This window comes from Malania oleifera, chromosome 11, assembly GCF_029873635.1.
Source record: "Malania oleifera isolate guangnan ecotype guangnan chromosome 11, ASM2987363v1, whole genome shotgun sequence".
In the NCBI taxonomy this organism is placed as follows: Eukaryota; Viridiplantae; Streptophyta; class Magnoliopsida; order Santalales; family Ximeniaceae; genus Malania; species Malania oleifera.
Window position 1 is genome coordinate 43,013,382 of NC_080427.1, and position 16,631 is coordinate 43,030,012.

General features: G+C 37.6%; 1 protein-coding gene and 1 long non-coding RNA gene across 3 annotated transcripts in view; both read left to right on the top strand.

The window, feature by feature from the left end:
- Positions 1-12,885, top strand: part of LOC131167879 (uncharacterized) — a 54,508-nt gene extending 41,623 nt beyond the window's left edge. For both annotated transcript variants that reach the window (XM_058126911.1, XM_058126912.1), the window contains 2 exons: positions 11,591-11,711; positions 12,487-12,885. In XM_058126911.1, coding sequence (XP_057982894.1) covers positions 11,591-11,711; positions 12,487-12,701 — 336 coding nt within the window. In that variant the 3' untranslated portion in view covers positions 12,702-12,885. The remainder of the gene's footprint in view (positions 1-11,590; positions 11,712-12,486) is intronic.
- On the top strand, positions 9,021-11,311 carry LOC131167880 (uncharacterized). The gene is made up of 3 exons (XR_009140169.1): positions 9,021-9,158; positions 9,277-9,352; positions 9,471-11,311. It is a non-coding gene; the product is annotated as an uncharacterized LOC131167880 (long non-coding RNA).
- Positions 12,886-16,631: the final 3,746 nt, after the last annotated feature.

Consider the following 16,631-nt stretch of genomic DNA (forward strand, 5'->3'; position numbering starts at 1 on the left):
TCTCGCTGGAGCCGTGGTCGCCGGGTAGTTCACCCGAGGCACCTGATTACTCCCACGGTTCTGACTTTGTGCAGACATAATCCTCTGTTCCTGACAGCTCTTCGCCATGTGGCCCGACTTGCCACAATTGTAGCAGACACCCCAAAATGGCCGACACTCACCATCGTGCCATTTATGGCACTTGGCACACGGTGCGGAGGATGGATCCCCCTGAGCAATCGGCCGATCGGTGTTTTGCCGATAACCAGAGCTTTAATTCTTCTTCTTCTTCCATTGTCCCTGCCGTGGACCACTCTGAGGACCGGAAGATACTGGCCTCTTCCCCTGAACCTGCACTACCTCATCTTCCCGAAGGTCGGTCTCAACTATGATGGCTTTATCCACCAGGACAGAGAACTCATGGATCTGTAGCATCCCCACAAGACGGCGGATGTCTTTCCTCAGACTCTTCTCGAACCTCCGAGCCTTCTCGTGCTCGTTTGGAATTAAGTATGGTGCAAATCGAGATAACTCGATATATCTAGAAGCATACCTCTACAACGTCAAAGTTCCCTGCGTCAGGTCCGAAAACTCATCAGCCTTCGCATCCCGAGTGGAGACCGAAAAGTATCTCTCGAAAAATACTTCCTTGAAACGGCCCCACATCATACCAGATGGACCAACTCTCTGCCTCTCAAGCAGGCTCACCGTCGTTCACCATCGCCCTGCCTCCCCAGTCAACTGGAAGGTAGTGTACAGGACCTTATGCTTCTCAGTGCAGTGGAGGACTTCCAAAATCCTCTCTGTCTTCTCAATCCAGTCCTCCGTCGCTATCGGATCAGGTTCTCCCGTAAATGTTGGAGGGTGCATGCGTGTGAACCTCTCGATGGTACACCCAACATGAGTAGGAGAGTTCTCATGTCTCCTAACGCTCCGCCCGATCTCTCGGAACACCTCTCTCGCTAAACCACGAGACACAAAAGGAGACTCATCACTCGCCGTCTCCTTGGAGCCACTTTCCAAGTTATTATCCTTAGGCTCCATTCTGAAAACAGAATAGGAATCGGTTAGAATTCCTATATCGTGCGCAGTTAACACAATCATAGACCTAATCATGTCAACTATTACTCTCAAAGGTCTAAGCCTATCCCATCACACCGACACGAATCCATCAATGGTCTGCCCTGCCTTTATTGGAATCGTCATCCTAGGAAAAACAAGGAATACCGCCGACACATCCCGATCTAGCAACAGAACAACCCTCGACCAAACACTACCCATTTCCTACATACTATACTCTGGTATGTACACATCAATACTCCTAACCAAGTCTACAAGACCTAACAACCTGGTTAGCTCTGATACCAAGCTGTCACGTTCCGAACCCGCGAGTGGGTCCCGGGTGTGAATTTAGTAATCTAACTAGTCTCTGTATCAATTAAAACATACATGATACAACACAAAAAGAGGGTCCGACCCCGTGGGGTGAATGAATATCCTATATACATACACATAAACATCCATACTCATCAAAATACGCAGCGGAATACGGTCTTTTATACACATACAGTATCATACCAGAGTCTATACAACTAGGATATACATTCTCATAATACCAAACATACCCCAAGTGTCTACAAAAATCATCCCGACAACCTAGACACCAAAAGCCCGTACCTAGTAGGTACTAGCAGCAGCTACGACACCCTTGCTTCCAGACGCTAGGATGCTACTTACGGCTACCTGAAGGACCTGAAAAATATTGTAAGTACATTCGGGGTGAGACACCTCTCAGTAAGGAAGAAAGTAGTTTATATCAGTGTGTGGCATACCAGTGTTATTTTACATACTGCATAACACTGTAAAATACGATACAGTTCGAAACATTTACATACAGTTTCATACGTATACATACAGTTCCAGTATTTTCACAAAACCATTCCAGTACATACGATATCCAAAACATACGGTCAGTGTCGTCACACTAGTTCGCAACTACACAAGATCACCTCGTCTCACAGCGATTACATTGCTACATACGCAACTACGCTGCGACGACCAAGGCCCACAGTGATTACATTGCTCCATACGCAACTATACAAGGTCACCAAGTCTCACATCGATTACATTGCTGCATACGCAACTACAATGCGACGACTCGGGCCCAATAGTGATTACATTGCTACATACGCAACTATACAAGGTCACCCAGTCTCACAGCGATTACATTACTACATACACAACTACGAAGTGATGACTCAGGCCCCCAGTGATTACATTGCTACATACGCAACTACACAAGGTCACCCAGTCTCACCACGATTACATTGCCACATGCATAACTACGCTGCGACGACCTAGGCCCATAGTGATTACATTGCTACATACGGTGTAGAACACACCCTTCGGTGACTGGTGATATTTCACACCCCGGATATAGAGCCGGCCACTCTCGCCTACGGTAGTTAACCGATACAAGGCTGTTTTACAAATCCCTGGAATCATTTTGGAACTCACGTTCCTATACATTTCAATGTACGGTAATAAGCCGTCACATAGCTGTTTTACAAATATCTGGAGCAAATACATACAATTCATACATACCACACTTATTTGGTTTACGACAAATCATATCGTTTACAAATTCAAGGATACCGTTTATGCAAATATGGATTACGGTCACCTCAATAATACAATTTTAACAAGACCAACAGATTTCCAAACAAAGTAGAGATGATACCTGAAATCCCCAATTTTCCCGAAATCTGTAACCCGAAAATCCTGCATTTTTACTCGATAGATTTCTCCAAATAAGTAGTCATAACATACATACGATCGTAGCCTACAAGCTTACCGATCCCGATTTTGAAAATGAACTGATATAAATAGAATCCCCTTACCTTAACCCGAATTTCAACTACGAACTCTACGGTTCCCAAAACTACGAACCGAGACTCCAAAACCTACAAACCACAGTGCTGTACATGCTTACAATCCATACTACTACACATATACTGAATCAGAAATGAAAACTGAGTCTTATCTCGATTTTAGCCCGAAACCCAAAATCCCTCAAAACAAGATTCCGATCCGCTAGAAACGTAGAGAATCCTTCACTGATCCTTGGAGTAACATTGGATTTGTGATTCAAGCGACAAACGACGAAGAAAACTAGAGAGAGAGAGTGTAGGGAGAGTTCTAGAGAGAGAGAGAGTGTATTTGGCGAAACTTAGCCCCAAAGCAACCCAAAATATCCTTTTATAGACCTTTGACCCGGGGGATTTCGTTCGACAAATTGTGTTTCTCGTCAACGAGGTCTTCAGGGATTTCGTCGACGAGACGGAGATATCGTCGACGAATGCTGATATTTCCAATTTCCGCCTCTTGGCTTTTCCTCGTCAATGAACCTCTGAATTTCATCGACGAGAAGCCTTCTACCTTCGTCGACGAATTATGGCCTCATCGACGAAGCCTGCAAAATTCCATTTTTACCCCTCTTTTTACATAATCAACCCTCATCTCACGGTTTGGGTTCTTACAGGGCCTGTTTAATTAATTGGCCCAAACTTACTAAAAAAAGAAGCCCCCACCTTTCTCACATACTTGGTCCAAATCCAAAATGAAAGCCAGCCATCTCAGCCCAACCTTCTTCCCCTCATCTTCCTTGATAGCAGCCCACTTTTAGCGACTACTAGAGACTTGCATACTACCTCCTCTTGCATAATATCCTTCTGACGAGCAACTAGAGTCACCCCAAATTCTTTCAAACGCAACTCTCTTGCACAACGAAAACTTATGTTCTCTGATTTTGTATTGCTTACATAGCCTTCACCTACCTTACCTTAGGAAACCACCTGCGATCTAGGAGTTGATGAGCTTGCAACTCCTGCTCCTTCAAGCTTGGGATGAAACTCCCTCATGAAATCAGAGAACACATTCGTAAATCCAATGCAATTTGCACCTCTAGGAGTGAACACCAAAAAATTCTTCCCTTTCCTCCTCAACCGTAGCTCCAAAAACTCCTCACCCTTGTCCTTCTAATCACCATCCAACAAAGAAGATTTCCTTTTGTGAATATTTCTGGATCCCCTACCAGTCGAATGAAAGTTAACAATCCATCAACAACCCATGAAGCTCCCTCCTTCAAAAATTTAATCCACCTATTCTGAGAAATATTGTTCTCAAGCACACACAAAAAATGGGGTTTCCTCCTCCTCCAAACTCAGATTGAAGGATTTACCTTCAACCTGTACCAATTGCTTTAACATCGTCTATTGCTGAAATATCCATGATTGATTTTGTGCGAGATTGAGAGAATTGTTCGCGATAGAGAGACCCATCATTGAGAAAAAACCAAAAACTTCGAGCATTCTAGAGAAACTTAGTGTTAGCTTTGGTGTATTCCCAAGAGGGGAGGTGAATTGGAATTTAAAACTTTTTCCTAGGTTTGACTTAAATAGTATTAGTACATTCACAACCTAGGGCTTGTCTATACAGTTCCAACACTAAGTGTTGGGACCTAGGGTCTTTCTAAGGCCTTTTTAAGTATGCCAAAAAACCTTGTGTCAGTCGATTGTTCCCTAAGGTCTCTATGGTCTTTGAGCTTTAGTTCCTACATGCATGCCATGCATTAATTATTACAGACCGTTCCTATATTACCATTACAGACCCAGATTACAATCATGATTTGGCAATACAAATTAAAGTCTTCAGGGTCTTCATGCTTTGCTTTCATGTGCCATCAGTTGGTTTGCTAATATAAACCTGCACACAAACTTGAAAGCTATCAAATACTTGAGTATTTGTCATTATCAAAATTGGGTGTGATCTATAAGGTCAACACTCAGAGAAAGCTTCGAAACACCCCTTCGACAGAGAATAGTTTGCTTTGACAAAAGATGCTGAAGCCTAGCTAATGTCGTTAATGAGCAAGCCTAAGATTTCTGGCGAAAAAGGTGGAGTAGGCTGCGACCATGGTTTTAAATAACGGCCGTTACGTAGCGTAACGGCCGATACGTAACGGAAAACGGAGGCCCCGAAACCGATACGGGCCGATAATGCGGTTCGGAAAAAATTCACAGCCGTAACGGCCGTTACGAAGACATAATGGCACGTAATGGCCGATACCCCAACATTACACGTCGTAACGTCCGTTACGGACCGTTACATGGCCGACAGGTCACAGATTCGCTGTAGGCTTTCTGCTGCAGGCAGCAACGCTGCTTTCCCCCTCTCCCCAGTCCCCACACCCATCTGCCATTCAAAGGGTAAAATGGAAAGTTACAAACTGACCTTGAAAATTTGTTGGCCGAAGCAATAAGAAGGCTTCGAAGCCTGAGAGTGAGCACACCGAGGCTACCGAGCAGATCTACTCATCTTCGCACTTCGTAGCCTTCCAGGACTCAGGAATTGCAGACTTGCAGTTCTAGCAACTTGGCGAGTCACCGGCGACGGCAACAGGTCTGCAGCAGCTCCGCCAGTCGTCGCAATCGGCACCTTCCTTCGCCAGTCATCGCAGTCGCCACCAGCCAGCCTCTCGATTTCAGCTTCGGAGCTTGGAGTCATCGCTACTTTGTGCTTCGCAGCCTTCGCTCCTTCGAGGCTCCTCCGAGTTCCCTCGAATCCCTCCCCTCTCTCAGTCTGACTCGACTCTTAGGCCCCAGCGTATGAGACACTCTAACACTAACACTCAACACCCACAGCACTTTTCATTATGTTTTTTTTTTTTTAAATTATATTTTGTTGTACCCACAGCACTTTTCATTCTGTTTTTTTTTTTTAATTATATTTTGTTGTAAAATAGGTTTGTTAATTTGAATTTAAAAAAAAAAGTAATTTAATAGAGTAAAAAATTAGAAATCATTAATAATTATGTAAAATAAAATTTTCTTAATTTATAAATATTTTAATTGTATTATATTTTTTGAAAGATAATTATGAAAATTAATTCCATGACATAGCAAGCAATTATTAATAGTATATAATTAATATTTTTTAAGGTTAGTAAATAATTAATATTTACCAATAATAATTGAAATAATAATATTTGAATATCCTATTATCCACTACTGCATTCACCATCTAAACAAAGCATTAAAATAATGTATGTACACAAGACATCCATGTGATGGCATTTAATATTATCTAGGCTTAATTGAGCTCTATTTTTCACCATTCTTAAAGAATTCCAAGGAATACTCTGCACAATTATTATAATATTTAGTCTTAGGATTTGCCAAACTTATAGAAATAAAATTAATTCATGGCACCAATTGGCTAACATACTATTTATGTCAGCAGGACAAAGTGGTCATTTTGATAAAGAAGATATCATATTCACTCCCATCTATTGAAAAAATATTAAATAATATTCATATTATAAAAGAAAAAAAAATTAAATAACATCTGTCACCCATTTTATGTTACATGTGTATCTACTTGCCATTTCTTGAGTAGGGTGACCTTGTTTATTAATATTTTTTAAGTTTTAAAACATCATTTTGACCTTAAATTTAAAATTAGGTAAAATAAATGTTTACATCTATTTTTTGTTTTTAGTTATCAAATAAAGTAAAAATTGATAACTTAATAAAAAAAAAAATTAACCTAATAGTTAATACATTAATAAATCTGATTTTTACTAATAAATACTGGAATTTGTAGAAAAATTTAGTTTTAATCCATATACTGAGAAAATGCTTAAAAAATTAAATAGTCAATTTGTAATGTATGGATCTCTATTTGTGATGCTGTGATGTATATGAAAGTAGAGCAAAAATCTTTTTCACCTTTAAAATTACAATGTTAATTTTTTATAGTTATAAATGAAAATAAAATCAAGCTATAAAAAATAATGAAAATATCTTTTTAAAGATAAAGGAATATATTTTTTTTGTAATAAAATATCTAATATTTTATAATTTTGTTTATTTAAATATAAAAATATTAAACATTACTTATTATTTTTAATCAAATATTATACTTTATTTTTACGTAATAAGTATTTAAAATTAGGACTATTTAGTACTTATTATTTAATATTTACTAAATTACTAATTATATTATTCCTGTCATTGTAGGAAGGTTGTAACTTTGTATTTTCTTTATATTTTCTGTAGAGATCATCAAATTAAGTCTATCAATATGTCACGTGATAGAGGAAATGAAAACTTACCTAATGAGGATATTAGATGGCATTTTGGTACTGCGGTGGACGGTAATAGACATGTTATTATGTGTAAGTTATGTGGGAAGATAATCAAAGGGGGCATTACATGCTTGAAACAACACTTGGTACATAAAAAGGGTCAAGTAGCTGGATGCTCAAATGTGACCACACAAGTAAGAGAGAACAAATGATGAAACATCTACAACAGTATGCTGAGAAGAAAAGAGATAAACAAAAAAGGCAAGAAGAAGCAGAAGTCCAAATTAGAGGAGATTTTGAGAATTTGAGCGATGAAGAAGACTTGGAAGAAGAAAGTATGAGATTTGCTCGATAAGAAAGCATGCGATCACAACAAAAATGGGAAGAGAGACAAAGATTTCGAGCAAGAACAACTGGAAGGGGTAATATTTATGAAGAGGGAGGTGGCTTTGGCAGTGGTGCTACCAGTGGTTTCAATAGAGCAGGAGCTCGATCTTATAGTGGTCGAGAAGCTGGAGGTAGTTGACGACAATGGATCAATCCTGATGCCCTTGAAGCTAGACTAAAGGCAATGGATCCTATTTTAGAAAGAAGTAAGAGTGCGAAACAACCAAAAATCAGTACAAAGTTACTGAAAGGTTTAAGAAGTAAATTCGGAAAAGCGGTTGGAAAATTCCTAATTTATAATCGGATTCCAGCGAATGTAGCTGACTCTCCATTTATGTAGCCTATGCTTGATATTGCTGCAGAGGTTGGAAAGGGGGTGAAAGGTCCATCACTCTATGAGATATCTGAAATTTATTTGGAGTAGGAGTATCAAGAAATGAAAAATTATATAGCTTCTTTTGCTGGAATTTGGAAGGAGAGAGGTGTAACACTTATGTGTGATGGTTGGTCAGGATCAACTAGAAAACACATTATAAACTTTTTAGTTTATTGCGATAGAGGCACCGTGTTTCATAAATCAGTTGATGCCTCTGATGTGCCAAGCTGAACAGTTGAATATTATTTCAGGTAATTTTCTAATTTTAATTGTATATGCAAATAGTATTATGGACTTGCATGTTTTTAATTAAATAGTAGTAATTAGTAAATCTATAATTTCATTTCAGATTAATGGACGAGGTGGTTGAAGAAATTGGAGAGGAGAATGTTGTCCAAGTAGTGATTGATAATGAAGCTGCAATGAAGGCATGAAGAAAATTATTAATGCAAAAGAGGCCCAATCTCTATTGGACAGCATGTGCAGCTCATTGCATAGACCTTATTCTTGAAGATATTGGTAAGAAAAGTAACTTGAAGAAGGTCTTAGAAGATGCAAGAACAATAACCTCATTTATTTACAACCACACATGGACAGTGAATTTCATGAAGAAATTCACAAATAATAGAGAGTTACTTCGCCCTGCCATCACTCGATTTGCCACAAATTTCATTGCTTTGGAGACTATTGTCAGGCATAAACAAGCACTAAGGGAAATGTTAACATCTGATGCTTGGAAAAACTCAAGGTTTGAAATGGCAAAATCAGACCCAGCATATGATTCAAAGAAAATTATCTTAAGCAAAGAGTTTTGACAAAAGGCCTCTGATATAATTAAAGTGCAAGAACCCTTGGTGAAAGTTCTTAAATTGGTTGATGGTGATGAAAAACCAACTATGGGCTTCATATACGAGGCAATTGATAGGGCGAAGTTGGCCATTCAAAAAGATTGCCGGTTTTACAAAGACTATTGGAAAATTATTGACAACCGGTGGAGTTTTCAGTTGCACCAAGATTTGCACGCTGCTGGTAAGTGTAAATCAAATACAATTTCTTATTATTTTAACTTTTAAATTATGCATAGTTGCATTAGAAAACTATTGATTAAATATGTTTCTAAATTTAATTGTAGGGTATTTTTTGAACCCACAATTTCTTTATGGTGCCCCACCCTCTCCTGAAGTTGTTAGAGAAGTCATGGATGGAGTTAAAAAAGTGATAACCAAGTCGGTACCCGATATAGATACTCAAATTCGAGCTATTAATCAAGTAAGTATTGGTTCCATTAAATTGAATGATGAATTGTTTTAGTATTCTGTAATACTTTCAAAAATAATTATTAATACATCTAATTAATTAATTATATTTCACAATCATCCTTTTTTAGTTGTTGCTATATCGAGATAGGCAGGAGACTTTTGGAACCCCGTTGGCTCAAAGGGCAGTGAAACAAACAAATCCTGGTAAATATGGCTATATAGCTAAATAATAGAGAATTACTCTATTTTCTCTCTTTGTGTTCAAATTTGACTTTTGAAATACGCTATACTAACATAAAACTCTTTTTAATTATTCATGCAGCTGAATGATGGATTCATTATGGCTTGTGTGCTCCTGAGCTCCAAAGAATAGCAATTAGAGTTCTTAGCCAGACCACATTAGCTTCGAACTGTGAGCGTAATTGGAGCACCTTTAGCCTCATCCATACGAAAATAAGAAATAGATTAAAGTACATGAGACTACAAAAACTTGTTTTCGTACATTACAACATGAGGTTAAAGTTAAGACGTACAATGAGAAGAAGCCAACGAGAAATTGAAGAGGGTTTCAATCCTATCAATTTGGACTACATTTTCAAAGAAGATGATCCTTTAAGTCAATGGTTAGAGGAGAGAGAGACACCACTACTCGACGGTCAGGACAATTCAAATTGGTTAAATGAAGAGGTTGGTGGTACTACAGAAAAAGGTGATCAACCACCAATAAATGCGCATGATTATTCAAGTTCAAGCCTTGAACGTACATTAAGTGATGACAATCTTGGTTTGAGCCTACCAAGTGATGATGATGGTAATAGTGGTGCTGGAGCTGGGGTTGGGGGGGTGGCAGTGGTGGTGGTGGAGGCGGCGGTATAGAATATAATTATGGATATGATATAGGGACATCATTTGGAAGGGATATATATCCTTCTGATCCTTATGGACTACATGACATACCTGAAAATTATGACTTGGGTATTCCTCCAGGGAACCAATCTTCACAACCCAGGAGAAGGAGTCCTCGTGGTGACCCTAGCGATTCTACTGAAGATTCATATGGTGTGGTTCGTAGTTTTGGCGACTTTGGTTTAGATGGTTCATCATCACAATCATATGAATCTCATCCAGCATATCCACATTATGCATCTCGTGACTCACATTTTTATCCCTGTGGATCAGGAATCTCAGGATCTAGTGAGTCTTCTTCTACACACTACCCAGAGCCAGCCCCTGCCCCAACTTATAGACATTATTCAGGAGAATTTTCATCACCAGTACATTTTCAAGAGCAACAACAAAATGACACAAACTTGGGTTCATTCAACTATGTATTTCCACAAGGATGGGGAGATAATTTCCTATCCCAATCTCAAGATACAGATGCAAATTATGAAGACCCTCCACGTCATTCTTTTTGATGGTGACATGTGTTATGTTATAAATTTGTAATATTGTATTCATGTATTTTCAACTATTTATTGATATTTGATATTAATCACTTTTTAAATTCATGTATGTGTAATGTGTATATTGAGTATTAAGTCTATTGAGTATTGATTCATTTTTAGTAACTTTATGACTTTAATTAATTGATTCTTATATTTCTACATATTTTTTACTCATTAAAGTAATGTAAACTATAAAAAAATATGCTTTTTTTTGTAAACAGCGCACTAAAATTAATATAAAAATCATAATGCCTATTAAAAAGCATTTGTAGGTTGAATGAAAGCCTTCAAAATTCATTAAAAATCATGTATTAATGGATTTCATGCTTATTTTTTATTTTGGCATGGTTGTGCATGCGCGAAAAAAATTCACGACCGTTACGCTCGCTTCCTGTTACGTAACACCCGCGTCTCCCGCGACTCGCGACACCCGCGACCGTTGCGCGACGTTACCCGCGACCGCGATTTCGAACCATGGCTGCGACACAAGGGGGAGGTTCAATGGTGGTTGCAAGTCCTACTAGGGATTCCTTGCAAGTCTCAGTTCACTTCTTCAAAATTCTCTTGATGATTTCCTGATGTATGATATGGATTTCTTTTTTCATTCTTGGAGAATGTTATAATAGCGTGGAGAAAAAGCCACAATATTTTTCAATTTAGAACTATATCAAATGGTAATTGTTTTTATAGAAGCAATGTATTTAGAAACTTTAATGGAAATGGTTGTGTGTGTGCGTGTGCATATGTGTGTGTGCGTGTGAGAGAGAGAGAGAGAGAGAGAGATGGAAGAGATCTTTTAGATGTAGTTTTGTATGACATTAACAATTTAATGTGCAGTATGATTACTTTGGGATTTGTCATATATCCATGTCTATGTTGTACCCCCTTGCACTATATATTGTGTTCCATGCCAGCCAGTCAATAGGGCAGCTTTGGGGCACTGCTTCTATTATGAACGACATTATTCTCACAATGATGCTGTTGTCATCTGCAGCCATTGAGGACCAAGGGTTGGGATAGGGCTCTTGTCGAATACATAGCATCAATACTTACATATTCAGCACCTGAATCAGAACCACCGCTGGAAAAAAAACTTCAAAGGATTTCATGTCCAGGTAGCAATGCTGATTGATTATACATTCTTGTGCACTAGATGTTGCCCAAAATTGGAGATCCTCATAATAACGTTTAATTAGAAAGAAAAAAAATCAGGAAACTTTAACAGCAAGATAAGAATTTGAATTACCTTAAAATTGCCAGTTCTTTGTTCATGCATGAAAACTGTCAAATTGTAGTACGGTTTGAGGAATGCTAGGGTCAGGCACCATGCACTATTGCACTCAATTCAGGTTCCTGATCTACTCACCTAACTATTGGACCACATGGCCATAGAATCAGCTGCATCATGAATGGGCCTTAGCCAACAGCTAAAGTGAGTAAAATTCTTTTCTTCTTTGGCTTAGAAAGAAGCCAAGGAGCAAAAATGAATGGAATTGGAGTTCTCTCTCTCCTTTTTTTTTTTTTTCCCCTATATGAATTTGCCTTCAAGTGAATGTTGAAATGGTAGGAAGGCAGAGCTAGTCAGTTAAATCAAGAGATGGTAATTTTTTATCCTTATATTTTTCTCCCTTCAACCAAACAGCTACATGATAAGGTTCTGTCTTTTGCCCTCTTCTTTTTGCCCTGTTCTTTTGCTTCCTTTTCCTTCATGCTGAACATTGTGTAGGTAGGTCTCAAATTTTGTTTTTGTTGGGAACATTTGGCTAATAGAGAACTAGTTGTAGTTTTCCATTGTTATGTCTATGACTTCTGGGCAACAGTTGCACTATTTGTGTTAAACAATGATCCAATCAACATTTGCAATTGTTTTATCCTTTGAATGGTGAATAGTTCTGCTTGTCACCGGGGATACGGACCGACTTGTCCCCTGTTGGAATACGGAGAGACTTTCGAGAGTGATACCTGGATCCTATCTTAAAGTCATCAAGCATTGTGGCCACCTGCCCCATGAAGAGAAACCGGAAGATTTTGTAGCTGCCATTCACGACTTCTTGCAGAAAGTTTTTGCTGATTCGGAGAAGCAATCTTTGCAACTGGCATCCTGAAATTCGCATGCTTCTGTTAAAATGTGTTCTAAAGTTTGATTTTTGTGTGATGGTGAGGTGGCACATTCCACAGATGTAATGGGAATGATAAAGAGTCCTGAATTCACAAATCTACAGAAATATTTGAACTTTAACTGTGGAAAAAAAAAAATCAATGAATAACAATATCTTCATCTTTTCAATATTTGATAATTTAGAAGGACCTTGCTTGTAATCTCTATATTTTAAAAGCATGAAGCTGGAAAACAGTAAATATGATTTTCTTGTGCTGCCCATTTTGCCCCCATCTTATCAATATTGGATGAGGCTTTTATGGGTTTTTTTAGTGAAGATAAGAGAGGAGGGAAAGAGGGTTTCTGTGTATGTCCTGTCTCCCTCTCTCTCTAAGCATCCTTTCCTTTCCCCTCATCTCTCTCTCTCTCTCTCTCAAGCTGACTGCAATGGAGAAGCCCAATTTCGACTGCCTGGACTAACTTGACCTATGGTTTGAATTCTCTAATTCTCAATTATCTAATTCCTTGTAAGATCTTGAACACTCAAAGCCCTTCAAATCTAGGGTTTCTAGCTGACAATTGAGGGCAAGGGTTCAGCCACAGAAGCATGGAGATCATCATGGTTGATGCAGGGTCGAAGCTCCTGAAAGTGGGTTTTGCAGTTCCAGACCAAGCTCCATTCATGGTAATAGTTCTAGGATTTTATTTTTATTTTTATTTTTTTTTATGTTTGTTTTTGGAGCTAATGGTTGGGGGATGTTGCTTGAGGCCCCACTAATCGTCCTCCCATGGCTCAAGAATCAAGTTTTAATCATTGATTTTATTGTCTATGGTTGTGTTGCAGCAGTTAAGATGGGGTATGGGAGGGTGGAGTGGTTTGTGTTTCACTAAAATTTGATGCTGAATGGAGTGTTTGCAAGTTAACTGGTGAGGCTCTTCAAGCTTATGCAAATTAATTAGGGTTCTCTCAGTCCCTTGTCTTTTCCTTTTGCATTTTTTTTTTTTTTTTTGAACATGCATTTGGACTACATACTGTGTGCAAGAAATTGCTACCTAGTAGGTCATTGGATGTGCGTTTTTCAAGGGTAGAAAAATTGACTTTCTTATACCCAAAAGAATTTTCATTCGAATGTGGCAGGGAGGAGCTTCCATAAAAGGTGTGTCCTACATGGGATGAGGGAAAAAGATTCCGCTTTGCCCAAGTATTCTTTCTTATCCATTGTTAGCAATATATTATTCTTTTCTTTGTCTTTCTTTTTATATTTATGCTTATTAATCTTCTATGTAATAAATAAATGATTGTTAATTTTGTTTCCACTTCAATTTTTGAAAGTTGGCTGAATCGAAATAAAAATTCATGCTGCCAGCACTCTGAATCACATTTAATCTTTTATGTAATAAATAAATGATTGTTAATTTTGTTTCCACTTCATTTTTTGAAAGTTGGCTGGGTAAAAGTAAAAATTCATGCTGCCAGCACTCTGAATCACATTTTATGTATATACATGTTTGTATATTTAGTCCGGGAGTCCAAACACTTCTGCTTTTACTGGTCATGTTATCATAATTAATTTGCCCCAGAAGAGTAGGAAGGTCTCACTAAATTAATTTAGAGTGCTTCCCAGTAGTTTTAATTTTCCTAAATGTTATTGTGTTCTGATTTATAACAAGCAATTGTCCATCCAAAATTCTCTATAATTGCTATTGAAATAATGTTTTTTTTGTTCCGCGGTGCAGAGTTGTTACCATATTCAACATTGCCATTCCAATGAATGCTCCAAATTGTTGTACATTTTTTTATTTTTTATTTTTATGTTTGACAATCACTTTTCTGCTCCATTTATATTCAATTTTATGTTCAGCATACAAATGGAGCAAGCAACAATAATATCTTAACTTGAAGAAAATGGGAATAATGGAGTTCAATACAAAACTAGCATCTCCTTATGTATTCAATTTTCTCATTTAACATATGATTGTTCTTGTTCTCCTTTCCATTAAAGTGTTAGTGTATCTTTCTGGTTTATCAAGATTTTTTATTAGTATTTATGCCTTTGTTCTCAACTCTATAATGTACCAACCAGAATTTTTGCTAAATAAAATGCACAATTTGGTCGTACAGAGTTATGTCAATTTAGACACTTGACCACACTAGTTACCTTGATTTTTTACTTCTGCGTAATTGAAAATATGGGTAGCACTTTTTGTTTGGTTTGATTTGGTTTGTTGTGCAGGGTGATAGAATCCTTGTATGAAACCACTTTCTTGTCACCAAATATTATTGGCTGTGGTTAATGTTCCTTGATTATGGGTACTGTCGTACTGGTGGAATTTGATTTTTTTTCTAATCAATGAAATCTTACTTTCAAAATCTCATTCATACAGCTAAAGTCTAAAACACTGATCATTGTTCTTATTTGATATTACCTCCAAAAAATGTTGAACATGTTATTAGTTGCAGCAAAGAACCATTAATCCAAGTAATACTTAGCTTAGTTTGAGATATTCCTCACAAAAAGCTGGAATAGCTTTTCTTTTTTCTAATTTTATTTTTTATTCCCTTTTTAGTAAAAATTTAATGTAGTTCAAAGAGAGGCATGTTAACCGCTTGTGTTGTGTCTGTCCACCATAGGGATATTGCTTAGTTCAATAAAAGCTCCTTTATTCCAATAGAGACCTTGCTTCCAACTCTTGGTTGGTTAATGATGGAAATTGCAGTTGAATGGTTATGATAACCATCACAGGCTGTGCAGTATATGTTATTAGTTGTTCATGATGAAAGCCTTCTGAACATGCAACTTTTGCCCATGATAAGTTTAAGGAAACATCATATGGTATCTCACAACTTTGCCTTTGAACCATCTTTTCAGTTTTTGAAAACTGAAGGGTATGTAGGTGTGACACAAGATAATGTCTACGATGACAAGCCTACCCATATCTCGTATATTATAGAAGAATGGTACACAAGTCAGTGGAGTTGGCTTATTTGTGTATTTAATGGATAGTAATGGTATGGCTCAAAATATCTTTACTCGTAGTGTTCAATGATTCTCTTATAAATTGAAACCTTTGAATAATGTGTATAGAACAAAAATGATTAAAAACTACCCACTTGATAACTCTTAAGTGCACTTGAGGTAAGTACAGATTATGGCCTCTGGTTCTAAATCTACAGTCTAGAATATGTTTGTTGGATTACCATATATGCCAAGAAGCTTGCCTATCAAACTTTATATCCTCACTTTGTATAGAGATTATTTAGGTTGTGAATTTCACAATTCACTTCTTGGGGCATCAACATCACTTGGGTGAACCCAAGAAAGGCTCAAGCTATTATGCAGATTTCATGGGTATCCAGTTCAAATTGTTGAGGTAATTTGTGTTGTATAGCTTGAAATTGACCTCGTAACCCAGATTTCATTTCCATGCAGTACATCAAACACCATGCAAAGTACCCTTGAGCATCTACCCTTTGCCTTTGTAGGAAAACTGTATGATCCTTGTTAGTACATTCAAATGGTTACATAGAACAATGAGAGACCACGGTTATTGTCCAGATTACTTTCTGACTTTTGAAACATCATATAAATGGTTGAAAATTTAATGAATTTTGACATCATCTTGCAAGGCAGTCTTGATTGAGATCGTGTCACCCTTTTTACTCTGGATAATCCATTTGAAATGGGTTTTATAATTTGATCATTGAGAGATTTTTTCTTTGAACACCTAGAACATATGGCAATGTTTTGAACCAGATTTGTTTTCTTGTTATGCTTTTTATGGTTTGCTTCCCCCCCCCCCCCCCCCCTTCTCTTCCCATAGATTCGTCGTTGCTTATTAAGATTGAACTGGAACAACTTAAGTCCCAAGATCCATGCTCTTGGCTAATTCTCACAATATTAGTTGTCTATTTTATCAATTGAGTTTCGCAAGTGTT